Source organism: Piliocolobus tephrosceles, chromosome 1, assembly GCF_002776525.5.
Source record: "Piliocolobus tephrosceles isolate RC106 chromosome 1, ASM277652v3, whole genome shotgun sequence".
Lineage (NCBI taxonomy): Eukaryota > Metazoa > Chordata > Mammalia > Primates > Cercopithecidae > Piliocolobus > Piliocolobus tephrosceles.
Window position 1 is genome coordinate 165367778 of NC_045434.1, and position 20276 is coordinate 165388053.

Genomic DNA, 20276 nt, shown 5'->3' on the forward strand with positions numbered 1-20276 from the left:
TTAGTCCATTCGGGCTATGATAACCCCAGAATACTCATAGACTTGGTGGCTTAAACAGCAAGCATTTTATTTCTCACATTGCTAGAGGCTGGGAAGTCCAAGATCAAGGCCCCAGCAGATTCAGTGTCTAGTGAAAACCCACTTCCTTGTTCACAGACACCAGCTTCTCATTGTAACCTCCCATGGCAGAAGCCGTGAGGTAGCTCTCCACGGCCCCTTTTATAAAAGCACTAATCCTATTTGTAAGGGCTCCACTCTCATAACCTTAGCACCACCCAAAGGCCCCGCCTCCAGTTATCACATCAGGGGTTAGGATTCAACTTATGAATTTTGGGGGCACACAAACATTCAGTCATTTGTCCCAGCAGAGGCTCTGAGCTTTATCAACTCCTATTGTTCTGCTTGTCACACAGTCAGGAAAAGGTCTCCAAGTAGTCACAGCCGCTGATGAGAGCCTTGGTTTACATGTTCACATTCCCACTGCCTGCTGCTTTGTTCCCTGAGCTTTAGAAAAAGGCCTTCTCAGCTCAGTGAAGGGCCTCAGTTCTCTGGAGAACACATAGCCCCAGAAACATGCTTCCTCTTTAGAGCTCAGGGATTCAGTAAGCCTGCCTCCGCACCCGAGTGTGTCCACCGTCACCTACTCCTCATCCCTGCCATGGCTTCAACACAAAACCTCATTCATCCCCACAGACTCAGAATATGTGACAACGTAGAATCCAGCCGCTCAATTCAAATGTATTTGTTGCCATCTGTAGGGAAATAAGAGACCTTATCAAAGTAGAAAGCTAATATTTATTGAGCTAGGTACTCCTGTATACTGCCTCATTCCAGCTATATGTTCATTCTGGGAGATAGATATTGTATTAGAGAAACTGAAGATGGAAGAAGTTCAATTATTTGCCCAAAGTCTCAGTTTTACTGACTCACAGGGGCAAGGTTCGGGCTCTGTTTTTCTGGAGTCAAGGAACCAGGCTTGTCCCATCACATGACACTGCTGCTTGGCAAGAAAGTGATGCTCACAGAACTGATTGGAAAGAACAGGAAGGCTCTTTGAAAACAACACTTTTGTTTATTAAAAGAGGATCTCTTTTGGCCGGAAGTAGTGGTTCACGCCTGTAATCCCAGCACTTTGGGAGGTTAAGACAGGAGGACACATTTGCTTGAGCCCAGGAGTTTGAGGCCAGCCTGGACAACATAGCAACACACACACACACACACGCTCTCTCTCTCTCTCTGTGTATATATATATGTGTCTGTGTGTGTATGCATATATATACATACACATATATGAGACTATCTTCTGAGCTTCATTATTATATTGCATGCCTACAGAGTTAGAAATAATAAAACACTATCCAGTTGTTTGGACAACAGTACTCTGACTCACTTCCCTTGTGCTGTGGGAAGAATGACAGTTTTACACAGTGTCACCAGACACACATACCTTCCAGTCACCTTCCCCAGCCCATCAAATTCCACTGCCTTCAGGGCAAATATCTCATGCCCACTAGGGCAAGAATTCCCATCCTCTGATTTGGGTTTTAAAGACAAAGATTTACACAGGGTAACAATCTTTTTTTTTTTGGTTGTGGTTGTCTCCAATTTCCCATTGTCTGAATCATAGCCATGGAATAAATGGAATCTTTTTCTAACATAGAATATATTACTCTTGAAATAGTAGGAAATGTTAATAATTGCCTTTTATTGGACTTACAAATAATTTATAAGTTGGTCCCGTTTAAAAAAAAAAAAAAAAAAAAAGTATCGTAGTCCTTTATTTCTTTGGTTTCTTCCTCCAGGCTAGAAGCAGCCTCTAAAAATAGCTACCTGTGCAGGGATGGGCCTAGCGCTCCCCCTGGTGGTCATAGTGCAGGACTGTGGCTTCCGTAAATGGACCTGAAGCTGCAGACCCTGCATTTGAATTAATTCTTTCTCCCCTAAGTACACAGAGAAATTTGATTTATTCTTCCCAGTCATGCCTGCATTACAGAGCACTTCTGCTTATAAAGTCCATCTGCTTTGAGGGTAAGTAAATGATCAATTCCTCGTATACATTATTATGTGGTGAACATTTTTCTCAAGTAACAACAGCTTCTGTGGTTCTATCAAATGTCAGGGGGCCTGGGGGTTTCTTCTTCCCTTAAGAAGATACTGAGGGAAGAAATATCAGCTGGCCTTTGCATAAGCAGTGTAACTACGTATGGAGGAGATTAGCTAAATACGACTGCATGGGGGACGGAGGCGGAGGAGAAAAAGAAGCAGGAGCAAGCGAAACAGAGGGGGAAGGAGTTCGCAGAATGAGAAGCTTAGCTTAGAATCCTGGCCCTATTTACCAGCTGCACCGGGCGGGATCCTGGGATGGCCCTCCACAGGGGTGACAGAGAGATGCTCGCCCTCTTCCTCTAGGCACGAGGAAGACTATTTCCCAGACTTCCTTGCTGTTGGCCATGCGACTAGATTCTGGACAGTAGGACGTGGGCAAAAGGGATGCCACACTTCCAGGCCTTACCTCTGAAGCTTCCCTGGAGATTTTTCACACACTCTGTCTCTAAATCCACACCAACAGAAACAAAATATTCCAAAACGTCAGGATCACACAAGGGAGGTGAACCAAATCCATGAGTCATCACCTAAAGGACACCCACCCAGGAAAGCCACCTAATTCTCATTAGATTGTGATGTGAGCAGGAAATACTCACATATATAGTAAAGTGCTGAGATATGAAGACTGTTTGTTACAGCAGCCAGGATCAACAACCCTGACTATTAAAGGAAGCCATTTAATCCCCCGGGCTACCATTTCCTCATTTAAAGATAGGGTAAATATATAAAGAATCAACAAAACAATGTATGTGAAAACATTTGGCATCTATCAGGGCTGAATAAAGCCTGGTTTAAAAGCTATTGTGCTTCACATAAGCAATATTTTCATACTGGAAGAGTATTTTTGTGGTTATCACCCAGGGTTTTTTTGTTTGTTTGTTTGTTTTTTGTTTTTTTGTTTTTTTTTTTTTTGAGATGGAGTCTTGCTCTGTTGCCCAGGCTGGAGTGCAGTGGTGCAGTCTTGGCTCACTGCAAGCTCCACCTCCCGGGTTCACGCCATTCTCCTGCCTCAGCCTCCCGAGCAGCTGGGACTACAGGCGCCCGCTACCACACCCGGCTAATTTTTTTGTCTTTTTTAGTAGAGACGGGGTTTCACCGGGTTAGCCAGGATGGTCTCGATCTCCTGACCTCGTGATCCGCCCACCTCGGCATCCCAAAGTGCTGGGATTACAGGCGTGAGCCACCGTGCCCGGCCGTCACCCAGGTTTTTATTTGTAAGAAAAAGAAGATCCAACTCCAATGGGCTAACTGAAATAGGATTTTATTGGCTTCCAGAGCTGGAAACTTCAAGCCTAGATTAAGTCTTAGAGCTGGTTTAATCCATCCAGCAACTCAAGGACCACTCTTTATTCTGCTTGGTAAAGCTTCATTCTTAACCTGACTCCCCTGATGGTCAAAGATGGCTGTCAGCAGCTCCTGCTACTACCTGTTCCTAGTGAGCTTTAAGGGCAAGAGGAAACCCTATCCCAATATTTCGAGAAAAAAAAAAGTCCCTTGATTGGGCTGGCTTAGATCACATGCTTACAACTGAACCCATCTCTTCGTTGAGATGAAGAACATGTGCTGATGAACTGCCAATCGGGTCCCACATCTGGAGCTGGTGGGATCTGATTGGTGGAGGCGAGGGGTGGGGTGGAGGGGGAGGAACCAGCTTTTCCTTAACTCACAGAGGGATTTAAGTGGGAGTAGGGGAAGTAGGAGAGCACACAATTTTTTTTTTTTTTTTAAATAATGTTTTAAAGCTGAGGGAAAGGGGAGCAGGGATAAGTGTATGCTAGCGAGTTTACCAAAAATGTGTGCTACAATCGGTATGTTTTTTCCCTTGATGTAAGAAAGAAGTTGTAGGAGTAGATGGTGAATATTATTTTGTGATCACTCAAAATGGTCATTTAACCTTTCAGAAATCTGTAAGTGAACTGGACATTGTGGATTTCAACTTCTTAACCTCTGACCATGAGTTTCCTGAAATATCCTCAGATATTGACTTCTTTTCTTGCCCTTCTGCTTTTCCCCCCTCTTTATTTCTTTGTACTTTCCTTTGATTTTGTGCAAGTGTTTTAGAAAGCATAAGGTGCTGTACAAATGGGAGGGATTGTTCTTCTCCTCTGCTCTTCATGCCTAAGGTAAATCATATGATACTTAATCATAAAATCACGAAACTGATTTTTAAACAGACTACTTAGATATTCGAATGAATCTCTTCTGAGCAGTCACCTGGAGAGGTGAACTTCATATTCCAATGAATATTTGAGCCACAGCTCAATTCGTATTAATTATACCTCAATTTTAACAAAAAGCATAATGGCTTGATCAACTGCATTATGCATCTGATTTAATTCCCAATCCCCTGTAATGTTCCAAAAAAAATTAAAAAGAAGAAAAGAAAACCACAACTGAATCTCTGTTTGCAAATCCAAAGCAAAGATTTGTCTTCTTAAATAACATATCTTAGGATCTGAAGGCAACTGTCCATGGAGAATTACAAAAATATTTTGGATCCCGGCATTAGAATAAATGTTGAAGAGCAAACACTCAGGAGGGTGCATGAGTTTTCCATTTGCTTAACAGAAGAGGAGAAGGAAGAGCGGGGAGGAGAAGGAGACACAGGAAGGTGGCAGGGTGTCGCACTCTTCCTCTGCATCCAGGATGATCTGGACCACCCTCTTTCAGTCACCCTGCATCAGAATTCTCCCAGCCTACAGGCTAAATCTGAAGTCCTCAGTACACAATTCAAAGCCTGCACTGCCGCTACACAACCTGGTCTTTCCCCCCTGGGATGGCTTTCCTGACACACCCTGCACTTCTGCCAGAGTTCTCTCTGCTCCCTGAGGATGCCAGATCCATTCCAGAAACTGTGTCTCGATCATACTGTTGACCTTTCTGAAACAGCCTCTCCCTGCTTTCATGTCAAAATCTCATGCTTCATCAAGACCCAGCTTATGCTTTCTCCTCCAAAAAACTTTCTGAACCCTTTCCTTCCACAAAAGAAGGACGTCATTGCTCTTTCTATTTTGATCTAGTGGCTTTAAAAAAGTCAATTACGGTACTTACTGTTTTCTCTTGTATTATTTGTATCCCTTGTGCCTGCCATGAGAGAGGTTGCCCACAGATGCATTTTTCAGCCCTGTCCTGTTCTCCTCCAAATGTCAGGACCTCTGACCCCTACAGGCTGCAGGTCTCAGGCTCCTGCATCAGCTGGCTTCTGCCTGGGCTTGGTCAATGTAAGGCACTCACAGGGAGACTACTGAAGGAAGGGAGGAAGGAAGAAGCCAGGGTACTTCTTCTCTTCTCTAGAAGCTTCAGAATGTAGAGGTGACCATTACTTTCCCATACTGATTCTCACGCTTCCTCTGAGTGATTCTAGCTCCTAGACCCTGATGACACCACCTCCAATTTGTCCTTGTAGCTTAGTGGCTCCCAGCTGTTGCTAATCTCTGGGTATCCTCACAGCTCTCCTGGTGTAACAAATTGTCCATATTAAATTTTCTGCTTCCAATAGGTAGAACAATTTCTGTTTTCCTAATTGGACCCTGGCAGGTACATCAGCTCATCTCCCCATCCAGCAGTTCCTGAGAATGGTCAGTTTAATAATAAAATCAGTGAATGGGTGAATGGAGAAATATGTTTACTTATCATAAATCATGTTTATATTTATACTTTCCAAGACACTTTCATGGCTCTGGGAAAGCTTATCCACTTTTTCTAACTGGGTTCTCCAACCCCAATCCTCTTGTTCAAGTTAACCCACACTCAAGTCCTGCATCACTGACAGATGGTGAGATACTGGGTGTGGAGTGAGATCATCACAATCAGAACAGTTAGAGAATCCAGAATATCTGAGAGTGTTGGCAGGGGCCCTTAGGACAATGGCAAAGGATCCATTATCCTTCTGCTCTTCAGGTCTGATATGTGACTTTAGCCAGAGTGAGGCCAATTTACAGTTATTCCTAGAGCCCAGTACAATTTGCCCATGACGAGAAGATGCACATTCATGGCCAAAATGGAAGATTTGGATATCAGGCTGGCTGCGGAAATGCTTCCCTGTGTGTGAGGCCAGCACACGGCCACATGGTCTCCTCAATGCTGCCCAGAGCATTATTATATTTCCATACTGGTCTGGAGGCCAAATGAATAGAAACAAGGCATTTAAAAGGGATCTGGGAAAGGCCAGAAGTTAACACTCCCACTACAGTGGAGGATGGTTCTACCGTTTCCTGACCCATACATCTCTCAAATCACTTTGGTCCTTCTAAAGGAGGCTTGGCTGTCAAATGAGGCTGACCAGCTATTGAGAAGAAGCTTAGACCTAAAATGAGAAAAGGAAAATAATCCCACCGAATGAACTCTCACCAGAAAGGTAACAAGTTTACTACAAAGCGTTTATTGTAGGTTTAGCACTGAGCTGGGTAGAGAAAGAGTAAGAACCAATTTCTGCCCTTGAAGGCCCCACTGCCTACTTGGCAGAGATAGGTATGGGGTGGAGTGACAAAGGCAGGGTGGTGAGCTGAGCTGCAGTCCAGAGGCTTGGTGTATGGCCCATGCGCAGCAGGTAAGAATATATGTTCTGGATGGGGCTGATCAAAAGCAAATCCCAGCCCTCCCACTGACCAGCCTTGTAGCCTGATCTGTGTGACCCTCATTGCCCTGGGTCTCAGCTTTCTCATCTGTAAAACGGAGGGTGAGTGCCTACTCACAGTTGTTGTGAAAATAAAATGAGTTTATGCACCAGAAGTTCTTCATGCCTAGTCTGATGCAAGCCTATGCAAGGACACTGGTGTTGTCATAATGGATGGCCTCTGGTGACAGTAGTGAAATTCCACCAATAGCTTTGTGGGCCCTGGATTGGAGCTGGAAAGAAAGACTGTGGTGAATGCCACTCGTGATGGGTCTAGCTGACAGTCGGTCTTCGGGGCCCTTGGGAACTGCCTTTGAAGATTCTCAGAAATACTCGGGAGGATGGGGAGTTTATGAAGGACTCACAGAGGCTACCACATGGATAGGAATAAAACCATTTTTGTTGTTGCAAGATCAATTATGGGATGAATGATGAAGGAACTGTGGAAATATAGAACTGAGTAAATCACCTTCCGCTGTCATCGGAGAAGGCTCAATGCAGGGGCATCACTGGCACTAGCTCTGGAAGGTTAAGGGACATGGCACATGTAGGTAACAGCTATGCAAGGGACAGCATTCCAGGTAGAGAAAATGGGATAGGCCAACATCCAGAGGCCAGATGCAGCATGGAGAGCTCAGAAAGGAAGAAATTCAGTCTAGCAGGTGTAGGGAGCCCAGTGATGGGAGCCAAGGCTGGAGAAGCACCAAGGGGCTGATTCTAAAGAGTCTTGTATGTCCTGGGAAGGATTTGGACTTGCCCTTGTAGGCATTAGAGAGTTAGAGGATGTTTCCCATGGTGGAGTGTCATGGTCAGATTTGTCTTGGGAAGATCAATCAGGTAACACTAAGAAGACTCATTTGGTGTGAGGTGGGGGATTGAAGGAAGGGGTACCTCTCTCAGGACTAAACCTACAACCCCCCATAGAGGGGAATGAGAGAACCACATTGATTGAAGAGATGTTTCTGAGGTCTAGTCATTTCCTGAGGTGAAGCTAGACTCTCATTCCCTTAATGCAAAGATTATGCCTACTTCGTGCCAGTGACCATCGGGCACCCACTGTGGGAATGTGTGCCAAGCAGGCATACTCACCAAATGTTGTTGAGTGAGGCATAGTCCACTGGACTTGAGAAGTGAAGGATCAATTGGAGTCAGGAAAGTCCAGGTTTTCTGCTCAGGAAAGAGGATGAGCTTGATGCCGCTCGGAGCAGGCGTAGGGGGTCAGATCATTGGTTAAATCATGGTCTTGTTTGGTTTGAGGTATCTATGAAATACCCAAGGAAGAAATGCAGCAAGTAGTTGGTTTTGTGGGTCACTGTGAGTCCTCAATCCATAGAACAGAGCCTAGCTCAACACACTGAGTAGGTGTTCAATAAATATGTGTTGGATGAATGAATAAGTACATTCAGGAATGACAGGACTTCATGACAGTCTTTGACAAAGTGGGGGCCCTTGTTATTTTATTCCCTATTTTTTTCATAGCACTTGAGGGTATGAGTACTCATATGATTCAGGTGTTTGTTTAGTGTCTTACATCCTAACTAGACTACAGGTTCCACAGGGTGAGAATAGTGTGAATTTTGTTCCCCACTGTGTGTCTTGGTCTAACCTAGACCATAGCAGTAATTAGGTAAGCATTTCCTGAATGGATGAAGAGACACGGATATGGGCATGGGCCAGAGGCAGGTGGGAGCCAGAAGAAAGGAAGGGAGCAGGTGAGCAGGGTGACCACATCAAGCATGGAGCTTCCAGGTTCTGTTGCTTGTTTGTAGCACTCTTCTCTAGACCTCCCAACTCCCTCCTCCTCTTCCACATGCCACACTCCCCAAATCCTGCCCTGATCAAATCTTTTCTCTGAGCTGCTGTTCTGTCATCTGTAAAATGGGGACTCATTATGTGCCCTGCCTTCTTTATTAGCTGGCTGTGAGCATGAAATGAGGTCATACAATTCTACAAATGTTTATATAGGTGATTAACTGCCACAGTGATAGATGCCTTTGAATGAATACACTGACCTCCATGCTCAGTTCCGCCTGGCTTATGTGTATGCAGATTGTTCCCCTGTGGCTTGAGTAGCATCTTCTGCTCTAGGAGACAGTGGGAAACAGGATCTCATTGACACAGGCCACCTCCTTTCCCAGGAGCCCTTCATTTTGATGACAAAGGACTCTTACCTTGCAATATGAACAAGGGCCAAATGGCCTGTCTCATCCAGCATCCTCATTCAGAACTAGCTGACTGAGATCCAACACATGGGGCCATGGTAGTGTGGCCTGCCACATCCCATCTCCCTGTAAGCTGTTGCATCAGCTCTTGGCAGTGTGAGCCTGGGCTGCTGGCAACTCTGTAATGTAGCTACATGAGGAAGAAAAATAGACATTAAAGCAGAAAAGGAGGTGCAATCCCTAGGGCTGCTTTCAGGATGACAAAGGGTCAGAAACAGCAACTCCTGAGAGCAGGAACCATGCCTTTGCAGACCCTGGGATGTGCACGCACATGCCTTAAGTACATGCTCGGGAGAGTGCAAGAGTGTGAGAGAGAAGCTTTGCCTCCCCAAGTCCTCATAAGGAGAAACTATTCAAACTCTTAGACTTTGATAGAGCTTTCCAACATATATGAAATCAGCTACCTAAATTATGAGTCATAAGTCACATACCAATTTCTATGGTTTTAATGTTTGTGTCTCCTCCAAAATTTATGGTGAAGCTTCAGAGATTCATGCCTTATAAAAGACCCAGAGAGAACTAACTGGGCCCTTTTTAGCCCTTCTGTTCTCTGGAGGATGCAGTGTTCAAGGTGCCATCTTGGAAGCAGAGACCAGGCCCTCACCAGACATGGGGCCATCACTAGACACAAAAACTGCAGTCATCTTAACCCAGTCTCCTCGACTGTGAGCAATAAATTTATGCTGTATACAAATTACCCAGGTAAGGTATTTTGCTGCAGCAGCACAAACAGACTAAGATACCAATTGACCTGTGGATTTTGTGGAGAGACCTGCCACTCCTATATCCTAGTACTCTGAGTCTCTGAACATTGCATTCTTGTGGTATGACTATGCCTTGAAGTCCAGACCCAAGAAAAACAAACCCAAAGAGAGATGGGGGTTCCCTGCTTGAGTTTTCTGTCTAAAGACTCACTTTTCTGGGTGATGGAACATGGGAGTGATTGACATTGGAAAAGATTTCTTATTTCCAGGCAAGCTCCATCTTCTTCCCACAGAGGAATGGTGTTCCTTTGATCTCAACAAGACAAGCATATTAGGAAACATCTTAATAATTCATCTGAGTGATGCATACATAATGTAACTGGCATTAGTGGGGGAAGACCGTTGCTTTACAAGAACCAAAAGGGTTGCTACATCCCTAGCTCCAAGCGCAGCACCTGGCTCAAAGCAGGTGCTGAGATTCTTATTAAAAGACTATTAAAAGAAAAGCAACTTGTCTTGGTCATGTTTGCTTAGCATTCTTCAAAAAAGCTCTTACTAAATTATTACACACTTATTAAAATGTTTACTTAGATGAGCACAAAATTGAGATGCAGGCTTCCTTCAAGGCAAAGGAGAAACCAGCTGGACTAAACGTTTTTCAAAAACTGGTAAAATGGAAGCAAGACCTTTCTTGAACCCACACATCTCCAAGATAATTCTAGGCATTTTATCCTTAAATATTTATCTTTAAATACTTGTATACCTTATATGAATTGTCCCATGTTTCTGTCCTGATAATCCATCCTTTCCTAGCTTCCCACCTGCCCTGTCTTCTACATGGCTATTATCTTCATTTCAAATCATCCTTTTTACCTGTTTTTTAAATGGTATGCTCCCTCAACCCCTTTTGCAGCTGCCATAGAATGGAGGAAAGAACAATGGATTAGGGCAGGGCAGAGTTCAGATGGAGAAACAGACCTGTACTCTCCGCATGGCCAGGACATCTGCCTAACCTTTCACAGCCTCACTTTCTTCATTCATCAACCAGAGATAGCATCTCTTATCTCACAACATCGTCATGAGGAATAGAAGAAAATATATGCAACTGTGTAGCCTGCTACACAATAGACTCTCAATAAATTTAACTTCTTTCATCTTTCCTTCTCTCCCTTTTGAAAGCAGTCAGGATATAAATTATACATAAATAAATTACATATTGTGCTGGAAATCCTCAGAAATGATTAATCTAACCAATAAGAATTTTACTATTAATAATAGGTTACTCTAGCAGCACCAGCCTAACTCTGACAATCAATCGACACAGTCTGGCTTTGTCATCATATAACATACAGTGCTCGAAGTTTACCCTGAAAGAGGTGAGGGTACATGATTTCCCATTTTCAGATCTGTTTTAAGTGCTCCTTTTTTTACATTGGGGTATTCTATTTCACACCATTGCTTATGATACAAAGTGTAAGTAATATGTTTGCTAAGAAATGAAAGACTGAGACATAATAGGAGACACTGCAGAGCTCCAAGCAGAATCTGAGATTGAAAGTAAGGTTTGGAAACATTAAGAATGTGCTGGAAATACTGATTTCTGCTGCTCAGTTCCCTGAAGAATGGATGGGCCCTTTTTGGAGAGTATGGCACATCATCCCTGTTTCGCAGAGGAGCAAACTGGAGCTAGGGTCTTGAACGACTAGAAATATCTAGAAGATGTTGAGCCAAACTTCAGCCTAAGTATCTGCTAAGCTTTCTCATAGGCTACTTTCAAAATTGAGTTTGGAAAATACTGCTTCAAAGAACCCCTGAAGCTCTCTGATTCTGTGAGTTTATGATTCTGTATTTCTCTAAGATTTAAATAGAAGCAAACAGAGCACCTGTGGGCATGGGCTCTGAAGTCAGCCTTCCTGGTCTGAAGTCTCTGATCTTCCACTGGTTGTGTTACCTGAAGAGGCAACATAACTTGTATGGGCCTCAGTTTCCACTGCTGGAAAATTAGGATCATAATAAGGACTAAATAAAGTGATGCTTGCAAGGTCTGGGGCACTGATCCCAGCAGGCAGCAGGTGCTCAGTTAGTCATTTCTTTATCCATGATTAAGTGAACCTTCCTGGCTCTAAGCCAGTAAGATTCACCCTGGCCTAAAGCTAGCAGGAGGTCACCAAAGCACCTTGGATACAGCAGGATTTCATACATCTTTACTGAATTGAAATATTTATTCATAAGGTATAGTGATATCTATTGCCACTTAGGTCAACCCTCAAATTTCCCATCCGAAATTCTCCCCACAACGTCTGCACTTTGTACCTATCTCTTCTGCCTTTACCCTCCCATGTAGTCATGTATGAGTTCTCCTTATAGCAACTGAATACAAGGATCTGCCACTTATGGGATAGAGGCCCATGAGAAAACTGGGATGATTACAGGGAAATAAAATGATGTTACTTCATTTGTATATCCAAGTGCTACATGGGCACTTTGACAATGACACAGCCACCAACCACTGAGGAGGAGAGGGGAAAGAGGGGAACTGACATTATTGGTGTTTACTTATTGCTAAGCCACCCTCTCAGGAGATTTTCCCATGGCCATTAGTCCTTAAGCCAACGCTGCCAGACTCTTATTTACTTTTACAGATGAGAAACATGCATCTCAGAGTTGACTTTCCCAAGACCAAGAGCTAGTGGGGAAACTGAGTTTAGCACCTAGAGGATCATAAGACATACAGCAAGGGATTCTCTGCCATTCCAAGAGTCATAGCTCTTAAGCCGACTGACTAAACAGTACCCACCCCTAAAAGCTACCAATGATTAGTGCCTACGAGCTAGCACTGTACCCCTGAACCAAAGCAAAGTGCACAGACCTCCCAGCCCTCCCAGGAAAGAGGAGATGAGAATCCTGCCGCTCTGCTCCACCCCCTCTGCCAGTGTAGGCTGGCCTGAAGCCACTAGGGGGAGCTCTTGCACTAGGAGCAAAGGGAATTTGACAGCCCAATTGTCAGCGGGGACTGTGGGGAGGGCTCCAAGTTCTCCAGAGAGCTTCCTCCATTGTTTTATTTACAAACTTACACACACAGGAGCATGAACCAGAGTGCTAAGGGAAAGCTACAGATGACTTTTGGCCTGGGTCCCCTTTAGCTTCAGAAATGGGCCCTCCGACTGACTGGAAGCAGAGTCTACACAGCAGCGTTGGCCAAACTGAGAGTCATGAAGTCAAGAAAGTGCTACCAGTTATTTAATTCAATGGCATGTCATGGCTCAGAGCAAAATGGAAAATATCGGCATGATTACACACAGTAAGAGTGAGTACTGCTTTGGGGAGTTTTTCTTTTAGCCGATGTGTATGTGTGTTGAGGAAGGATGTAAAAGGCACGTCTTACTGAGTCATTCATTAATAAAGTTTAAAATACACAGACCTCAAAGGCTTTTATAAAATCCAAACTGCCAGTCCTTGGGCCAGAAGCACTGATGCAGTGTCTTGTCTGGGCCCTGAATGCTGTGTTTTTTGATAGATTCCCAGGCAGCTCTGGTGATCAGCCAGGTTTGGGAATCACCTGTTAAAGGAAATGGCCCTCAGGTGGGGTCTCCTCACCTGTGCTCCACCCCTCCTGTCCCTGGTCAGGACAGGAGAAGATTTCTAAGAATTTGACAAAGAAAGAAAAGTCACACCGGTTACACATAAAGCAGGGCACAGGCCACCCACTCTGCCCCTCCCCAACCCCGGGAGAGCTGCAAGCCCCCAAACTGGCAACTGAGGCTTGGGTTTCTATCTCCAACTCTGTCAGATAAACAAACAAAAGTGACCCCAGCAAAATAAAATCACTTTAGAGCCGGCCAGATCTGGGTTCCAACTCTGGCCCTTCTACTCACTTACCTATGTGACCATGGGCAAGTGTTACCATCTCTCTGAGCCTCAGTTTCCTCACTTTTTTTTTTTTTTGAGATAGTGTCTCACTCTTTCCCCCAGGCTGGAGTGCAGTGGTATGATCTCCGCTTACTGCAACCTCTGCCTCCCAGGTACAAGCAATTCTCCTGCCTCAGCCTCCCAAATAGCTGGGATTACAGGCACTCACCACCACAGCCGGCTAATTTTTTTTTTTTTTTTGGTAGAGATGGGGTTTCACCATGTTGGCCAGGCTGGTCTCAAACTCCTGATCTCAAGTGATCCACACACCTCGGTCTCCCAAAGTGCTGGGATTACAGGTGTGAGCCACTGCACCCGGCCATTCTTCTTCACCTTTTAAAATGGGAATCCAAATGCCTCAGTAAATACCAGGCCAAAAACAGGGTGTTCCTTTATATTAGCTCCTTTTCTGGCCTCCACTAAATCCCCCTGTGGGCTTAGGCACGCTGTCCTGTTGGGCTTTGGTTTCCCTGACCGTGAGAAAGGGTTTGTGAAATTAAGTAGTCGTCTGCAAGGGCGGAGCTGGCGGAGGCTGTTACTAATGGGGATCACACTATCCAGCCTGCACGGTCTGTACTAACAGGAGCCTGCCTTCCCCATTCCTCGGCAGCTCCCGCCGCCTGGGCACAAAGGGAAATGCCCTGGAGAGTGGGTGACTGTTAGACCAGCCAGAAGGGAGCTATGGGAAGAGCCGCTTGCTGAGAAGAGGTGGTCTTGGCAGGACTGCAGACAGAGGACTCTCCCCAGCCCCCGGCAGGTGCCGGTCTAAACCAAGCTGGGAGGATGGAGGCCGGCCCTGGCCCAGCCCCAGGCAAGGGAGGAGCCTCGGCTCAGATGGGGCAGGTAGGGAGCCTGGGCTCAGGTGTGTCCTGTGCGAAGTGATTGCTCCCTGGCTGGCAGAGACAGAGGAAAGCAGATTGTTGGCCCCGGGACCCAGCTCTGGGAGGCTGGGCTTGTCTCCCCGACCCTGACTTGGAGGAGAGCAATGGAAGGGGTAAGGCTATCTCAGTTTTGCTGCCGGCTTTCTGCGTGTCTTTTCTTGAAGGTCAAGTTCTTCCCACTTGAGAGCCCTGCGGAAAAACTGCCTATGCGTCCTGCCTCTTGGGCAGAAATAAACATGTCAGGTGTCAGCCAGTGCGTTTCTGCTCACACTGGCTTTGCTCAGGGCAGGTGGGAGGGAAGAGGAGTGTGCCATGTCCTGTGCCACCTGGAGTATGAGTGGACAGGAGGTGCTGAGGAATGACAGCATGTGACCCAGCTCTACCCAGCCAGCTGGACTCCTGACCTATTCCCAGATCCTCTGTTGAAGCGCCCGCTGGCTTCTCACTGTTTACTTGCCCTTGTGGACAGTATCCGGCCTCTACAGTGATTAGCGGGCCTCCTGGTCAGAGGGCAGTGCTTGGTGCTGGGAAACCGGCTGTGCAGTGCCCTTTTGTGGCTTGTGGCTCTAGATTGCGCTCTGCTCCTTGTTAACTGTGTGGCCTGGGGCAAGTGTGCCTGTTATCCTGAGCCCTGGGTCCTTCACTCATGAAAGTGAATTACTAGTACAATAACTAGTTTGTGAGACTATCAGAGGTGCTTGTATAAATAGAGATGTATGGAAAAGTACCCTGCCCCACGCCAGCATTCCCTGCCCTTTGGATGGCTGAGTGCTGTTGGCATAGTTGGAGATGTCTCGCCTGACTGACCACATCTTCCTTTTTCCTTCTGCAATTCTCCACTCTCCTCTATTTCCGTCTTCAATAAGTCAGTTTCTTTTGATGTGCATGTGTGTGTGTTGCTTCCATACTTTTTTATTATACATTTGGAGTCAAGTAATTTTCTCTCATGAATCATGTGGCTTCTCACCCACATGTTTGGTTTTAAATCAGTACACAGGATACGTTTCAACTTTTGCTGGTCAGGAAAAGCTCTCCTTTGTCTCGGGGCACAGGGCATCTTTATCTCGGAGGCAGATCACTCCAGTCCAAATAGCTGAGTTTTGGAAAGGGGTGAGCAGGGGCATGTTGGCATGACTTCATCTCCCTCCTCTGAGTTCTCCCCGCCACCCCCACCTCTCCTGTACCACTTAGTAAGTTTTGAGAAACTCCTCCTTGATGAGAATGTGCCAGGCTGAATATATGTAGTGTGCCTGTAAGAAAAGGAAACTGACTTACATTTTTGCCATCTCTGATGGGCCAGGATCTGCACTGGCATCCATCATTTCAGTTTATCTGATGACAACACAGTGAGATCTATGCCATTGCCCCATTTATTATAGATGAGGTAACTGACAATGTTATCACTTACTCAGTATCACACAGCTGGCAGCAGAGCTGGGACATGAGCTTACCTGTGTCAGTAACAACTGTTGAGTGCCAACTATAAGCCAAGCATTGCTAGCAAGGATTACAATAGGACAGCAGGAAGAATGTTAGGCAAATTAGATAAAAATGTACAAAAGAGCACGTTTGTTAGCTAATCACACTTTTATGGGATAAACTAATATGATTATATAACTTTCACTGCTCAGAGACAGAAAAAAATCAAAAGAGAAATAAGAGTGGTTCCTCATCTTGAAAGAAAGATTTTTTTTTGTTTTCTAAAATTAACAAAATACTCACTTATTCAACATATATTTGTTGAGGACATGTTTTGTGCAGTCTGGTCCTGCTTTGGTGCTGGAGATGCAGCAGTGAACCAAATAGTTGAAGACACCTGCCTTCCTAAAACTCATATTCTAGTGAGAGAATACAAACAAATCTATGTACGGGTCAAATGGCAGTAAGTGCAATGTAGATACACAAAGCAGGGAAGGGAATAAGGATGGTCAGGCAGGAAGACGGACTGCTATTTTCAATGAGATCGTTTCAAGAAAGGTGTCAATGGAAGGTGGCATTTGAGCAGAAACTTGAAAAAGGTATGGGAATTAATGGACTGTGTGGATATCTTAGGGAAGAACATTCTACAGAGAAGTAATAGCAGATGTAAAGGCCCTGAGGCAGAAGCTCATTGGTGTGCTCAAGGAATGACTGGAGCTGGAGGAAGTGAAGGAGAGAGTGGTCAGAGAGAGTGGGGTCAGATGATATAGGGCCCTGGAGGCCATTGTTGAAACTTGAGCATTTCTTCTAAGCAAAATGGACAGCCACCTGGGCATTAGGGACAGAGCAATGATGCAATCCAACTGACATGTTAAAAGGATCATCTGACTACTGTTTTGAAAATAGATACTAGGGACAGGAAGTACAGAAGCCGGCCGACCAGGTAGGAGATTATTGCAGTAATCCAAGCAAGAGAGGATGGTGGCTCAGACCAGTCTTAGCAATGAAGTGGCTAGAAGTGGTCAGATGCTGGAAATAGATTAAAGGTAGGGTCAGCAGGATTTACTAATGGATTGGACAAAAAATGAAAATTGTTGATGACTCCAAGTTGTAAAGCTAGAACATCTGGAAGAGTGGAATCAAGGTTTACCGAGATGACTTAACACAGAGCAGGTTCCAAAGGAGATTAGGAGTTGGTTTTAGATGCAATATGTTTAGGGGGGCTACACAGGCAGGTTTAGAGTTCAAGGAAGAGGCCCAGGCAGGAAGTATCATCCTGATGATACATCTACATTATCTAGAATAGCACTGGGTGTGTAGTAGATGTTTAGTATGTGTTATACAGGGGATTTTAAAACTTGGCCTCACATTCTCTGACATCTTCCCATGAAGAGATGGTGCCCATGTTCCCATCCCTTGGTTGAAATCATGACTACTTTGACCAATACAGTGTGGTACATGTAACACTCTGTGCTTTCAGAGACTGTGTCATAAAAGGTCATACCCCATCTACCTCATTTATGAGAACACTTACTCTTGCAGCCCTGAGCCCCCATGTGAGTAGTCTATACTCCAGTATTTTCTGGCTGGAGACACGTGATATATACACTCTGGTTGACAGTTCCAGCTAAGCCTAACCTTCTAGCCATTCCTGCAAGACTAAAATCAGTACCCTCCAGACTAGACCAGCCACTGGTGAGATGCAGCCAAATGACTTTTATCAATACCCTGTGGAACAGAAGGAGAACTCAGCTGAGCTTCATCCAAATTCCTATCCCACAAAATTGTGAAATACAGAAAAATGTTTTTTGTTTTAGGCCACTCAGTTTTGGGGTGGTTTGTTTTCATTAACGGATATCAGGACAATTAGATATATCCTTTGTTCTGTAGTTATTTAAAAAGTCATTCTCTGTCCATAAACATAAGGTTGAAGTGAACCCTACAGAATTATGTTTTATTATATAGTTTAGACACCCAAAGAGGTTGATGGAATTTTCTCTTTCTAAATCAGAGGTATAGCCTAGTGCACGCCCTCAGTCAGGTAGGTTTCCACTCAGTTATACAGTCATTGCAAGAGAGAACTGTAGCACTTTTGAGCTGGGAGAGCTGGCCAGTCAAGGAGCTTACAAAATGGTGCTTGAATTTTTGATGAATGAGCACTGGAATTGTAGTTGAAGTATATTTAAGTTTACTTTTGCCCTTTTTTTTTTTTTTTTTTTTTTTGAGACAGAGTCTCGCTCTGTTGCCCAGGCCGGAGTGTGGCCCAGTCTCGGCTCACTGCAAACTCCACCTCCCAGGTTCATGCCCTTCTCCTGCCTCAACCTCCTGAGTAGCTGGGACTACAGGCACCCGCCACCACACCCAGCTAATTTTTGTATTTTTAGTAGAGACGGGGTTTCATCGTGTTAGCCAGGATGGTTTCGATCTTCTGACCTCGTGATCTCGTGATCTGCCCATCTTGACCTCCCAAAGTGCTGGGATTACAGGCGTGAGTCACCACGCCTGGCCTACTTTTGCCTCTTATCAGTGATTTGCACAAGTCACGGAATTATAAAATATAGCAGGTGGGAGTGTTCTCAAATACCAACCAGTCTGGAAACTCCCAATTTACAGGGAAATTTGAGCCACAGAGACAGAAAATGCCAACACACTTCTTCAACACAATTTGTCCAGTGTGCCCCATTTATAGTGGCTGCTCCCTGAATGTTCTTGTTCAATTTGAGGGTAAACTCTGAGTCAGATCTCCTCAGTAGACTCTACTCTCAGGCCCCATCTTAGAATTTCTGAGAAGGACCCTATCCTAGATCCCATCTGGTTGTTCAGCTTTGCAAGGAAGAGTGTCAAGGAAACAGACAATTTTCATATTTGATGAAAAGTAGATTAATGGAGGAAGGCACAAACTTTGATGGAAGCACTGAGAATGGATGCTTGACAAGGAATGGGGTTCATCCTGGGCTCCTTAGAGAAGCTGGTGTCTTGACTGAATGTCAGAGGAAGAGGAAGTGGCATTTCATCAGGGAACACTCAAGGGAAGGAGGGAGAGAAGGCAGAAGGGACAGCATGGGTAGAGCAGCAGAGGTAGGTAAAATGGCAGGGTGATAGTTGGGGACACTTGGCAGCAAGGTGCTACTACAGCAGAAAGTTTAAAAAAAGAGTATCCAGAGTGGAATCCCAATAAGCAAACAGGATCTGGATATTGAAAGTCCTTCAATGCCATATATAATTTATCCTGTAAACCAAGAGAGCCACTGAGAGGCTTCACTTCTAAGATGGGTGGTCCAACTAAATACCTCTGAGGTCTTGTCATGCTCTGACATTCTGGGATGGCAGTATGTTCCCAAGGTCATGCATGGCTTGTTTTTGACAGAAGCCAGGTCTAAATGTCTGTGAAACCCCACACAGGCTTCAACAGCAACTTTGGAGGGTTTTTTCATGAATATTTCCATTTTTAAGGAATAAGTCACAAGACAGGGTAACATCTACACAAGTGGACCTGCTGAGAGGATCTGTACCATAAGGATGGTCTACTGTTAACGAGCTTGTTCTTGGGAGAGTAAACTGGGCCTGGATTAAGTTCAGATAATTTAGGGTGAGGCTTTTTGTGATTTCTGGGAGAATTTCTAGACAGAGAAAAGAAAAAATCACACAATTAGTCACAAGTCCAAAAGACGGCATATCCTGTTCATCTTTGCTGAGATGCTGCACCGCAGAGTCCTCTTGAATTGTGTTGTTTAGTCCTTGACACTGACACATTAAGTTACCTATACTACTGGAGGGCTGAAGTCCTTGCCAGCCAGCCTTATGCAGCAATTCTGACCTCAGCATTTAGCCTGGCATTACTTTCCCATTGAGTCAAGTCTTCCCTTCTCCAAACCGCACACCCACATTCCCCCTGGGGAGAAAAATGGTCCTAAAAGCAAAATCTAATCATGTCAGTCTACTGCCAGATTTCCTCCAGTTGTTCCCCATTGCCCACAGAGTAGAGCCCAAGCTCTGTGGCCTGGATGATAGAGCCGAGGCACTCTGGTGCCTGCCCTGTATGCTCGGACTCGAGTCTCCTCACCCCCTGCACCACATCCCTCATGCTCCAGTTTCCTAGCCTGCTGCACCTGCATGTACATTCTCCTCTTCAGAATGTTGAACATCACTTCATTTATGACTCAGCTCAGACAACACCTCCTTGAGAAAACTTCCCTACCTTGGCCACAGTTGGTCTTTCCCTGCCTTGCAAGAGACCCTAGACCCTTTGATCAGACCCAGGTCTAGACTGTGAGATCCCAGAGACAAGGATTTTGTCTTGCTCACAGAGGCAGCAAAGCCTGGCGCTTAAGAGCACAGACTCTGAACTGGCATGACTGGTTTAAATTTCTGGCTCTCCTGTTTACTAGCTGTTCAGTGTTGAGCAAGTTAATTAATTTCT

The 20276-nt window shown here is 45.0% G+C and overlaps 1 protein-coding gene and 1 long non-coding RNA gene across 2 annotated transcripts in view; both read left to right on the plus strand.

The window, feature by feature from the left end:
• The first annotated feature begins 6913 nt into the window (after nt 1-6913).
• On the plus strand, nt 6914-10153 carry LOC111522945. The gene is made up of 2 exons (XR_002725383.2): nt 6914-7268; nt 8687-10153. It is a non-coding gene; the product is annotated as an uncharacterized LOC111522945 (long non-coding RNA).
• A 4280-nt stretch (nt 10154-14433) lies between these two features.
• FYB2 (FYN binding protein 2) overlaps nt 14434-20276 on the plus strand; it is a 102234-nt gene continuing 96391 nt past the window's right edge. Inside the window, exon 1 of the mRNA XM_023186820.3 lies at nt 14434-14550. Within this exon, the coding sequence (XP_023042588.2) occupies nt 14542-14550 (9 nt within the window). The 5' untranslated portion in view covers nt 14434-14541. The remainder of the gene's footprint in view (nt 14551-20276) is intronic.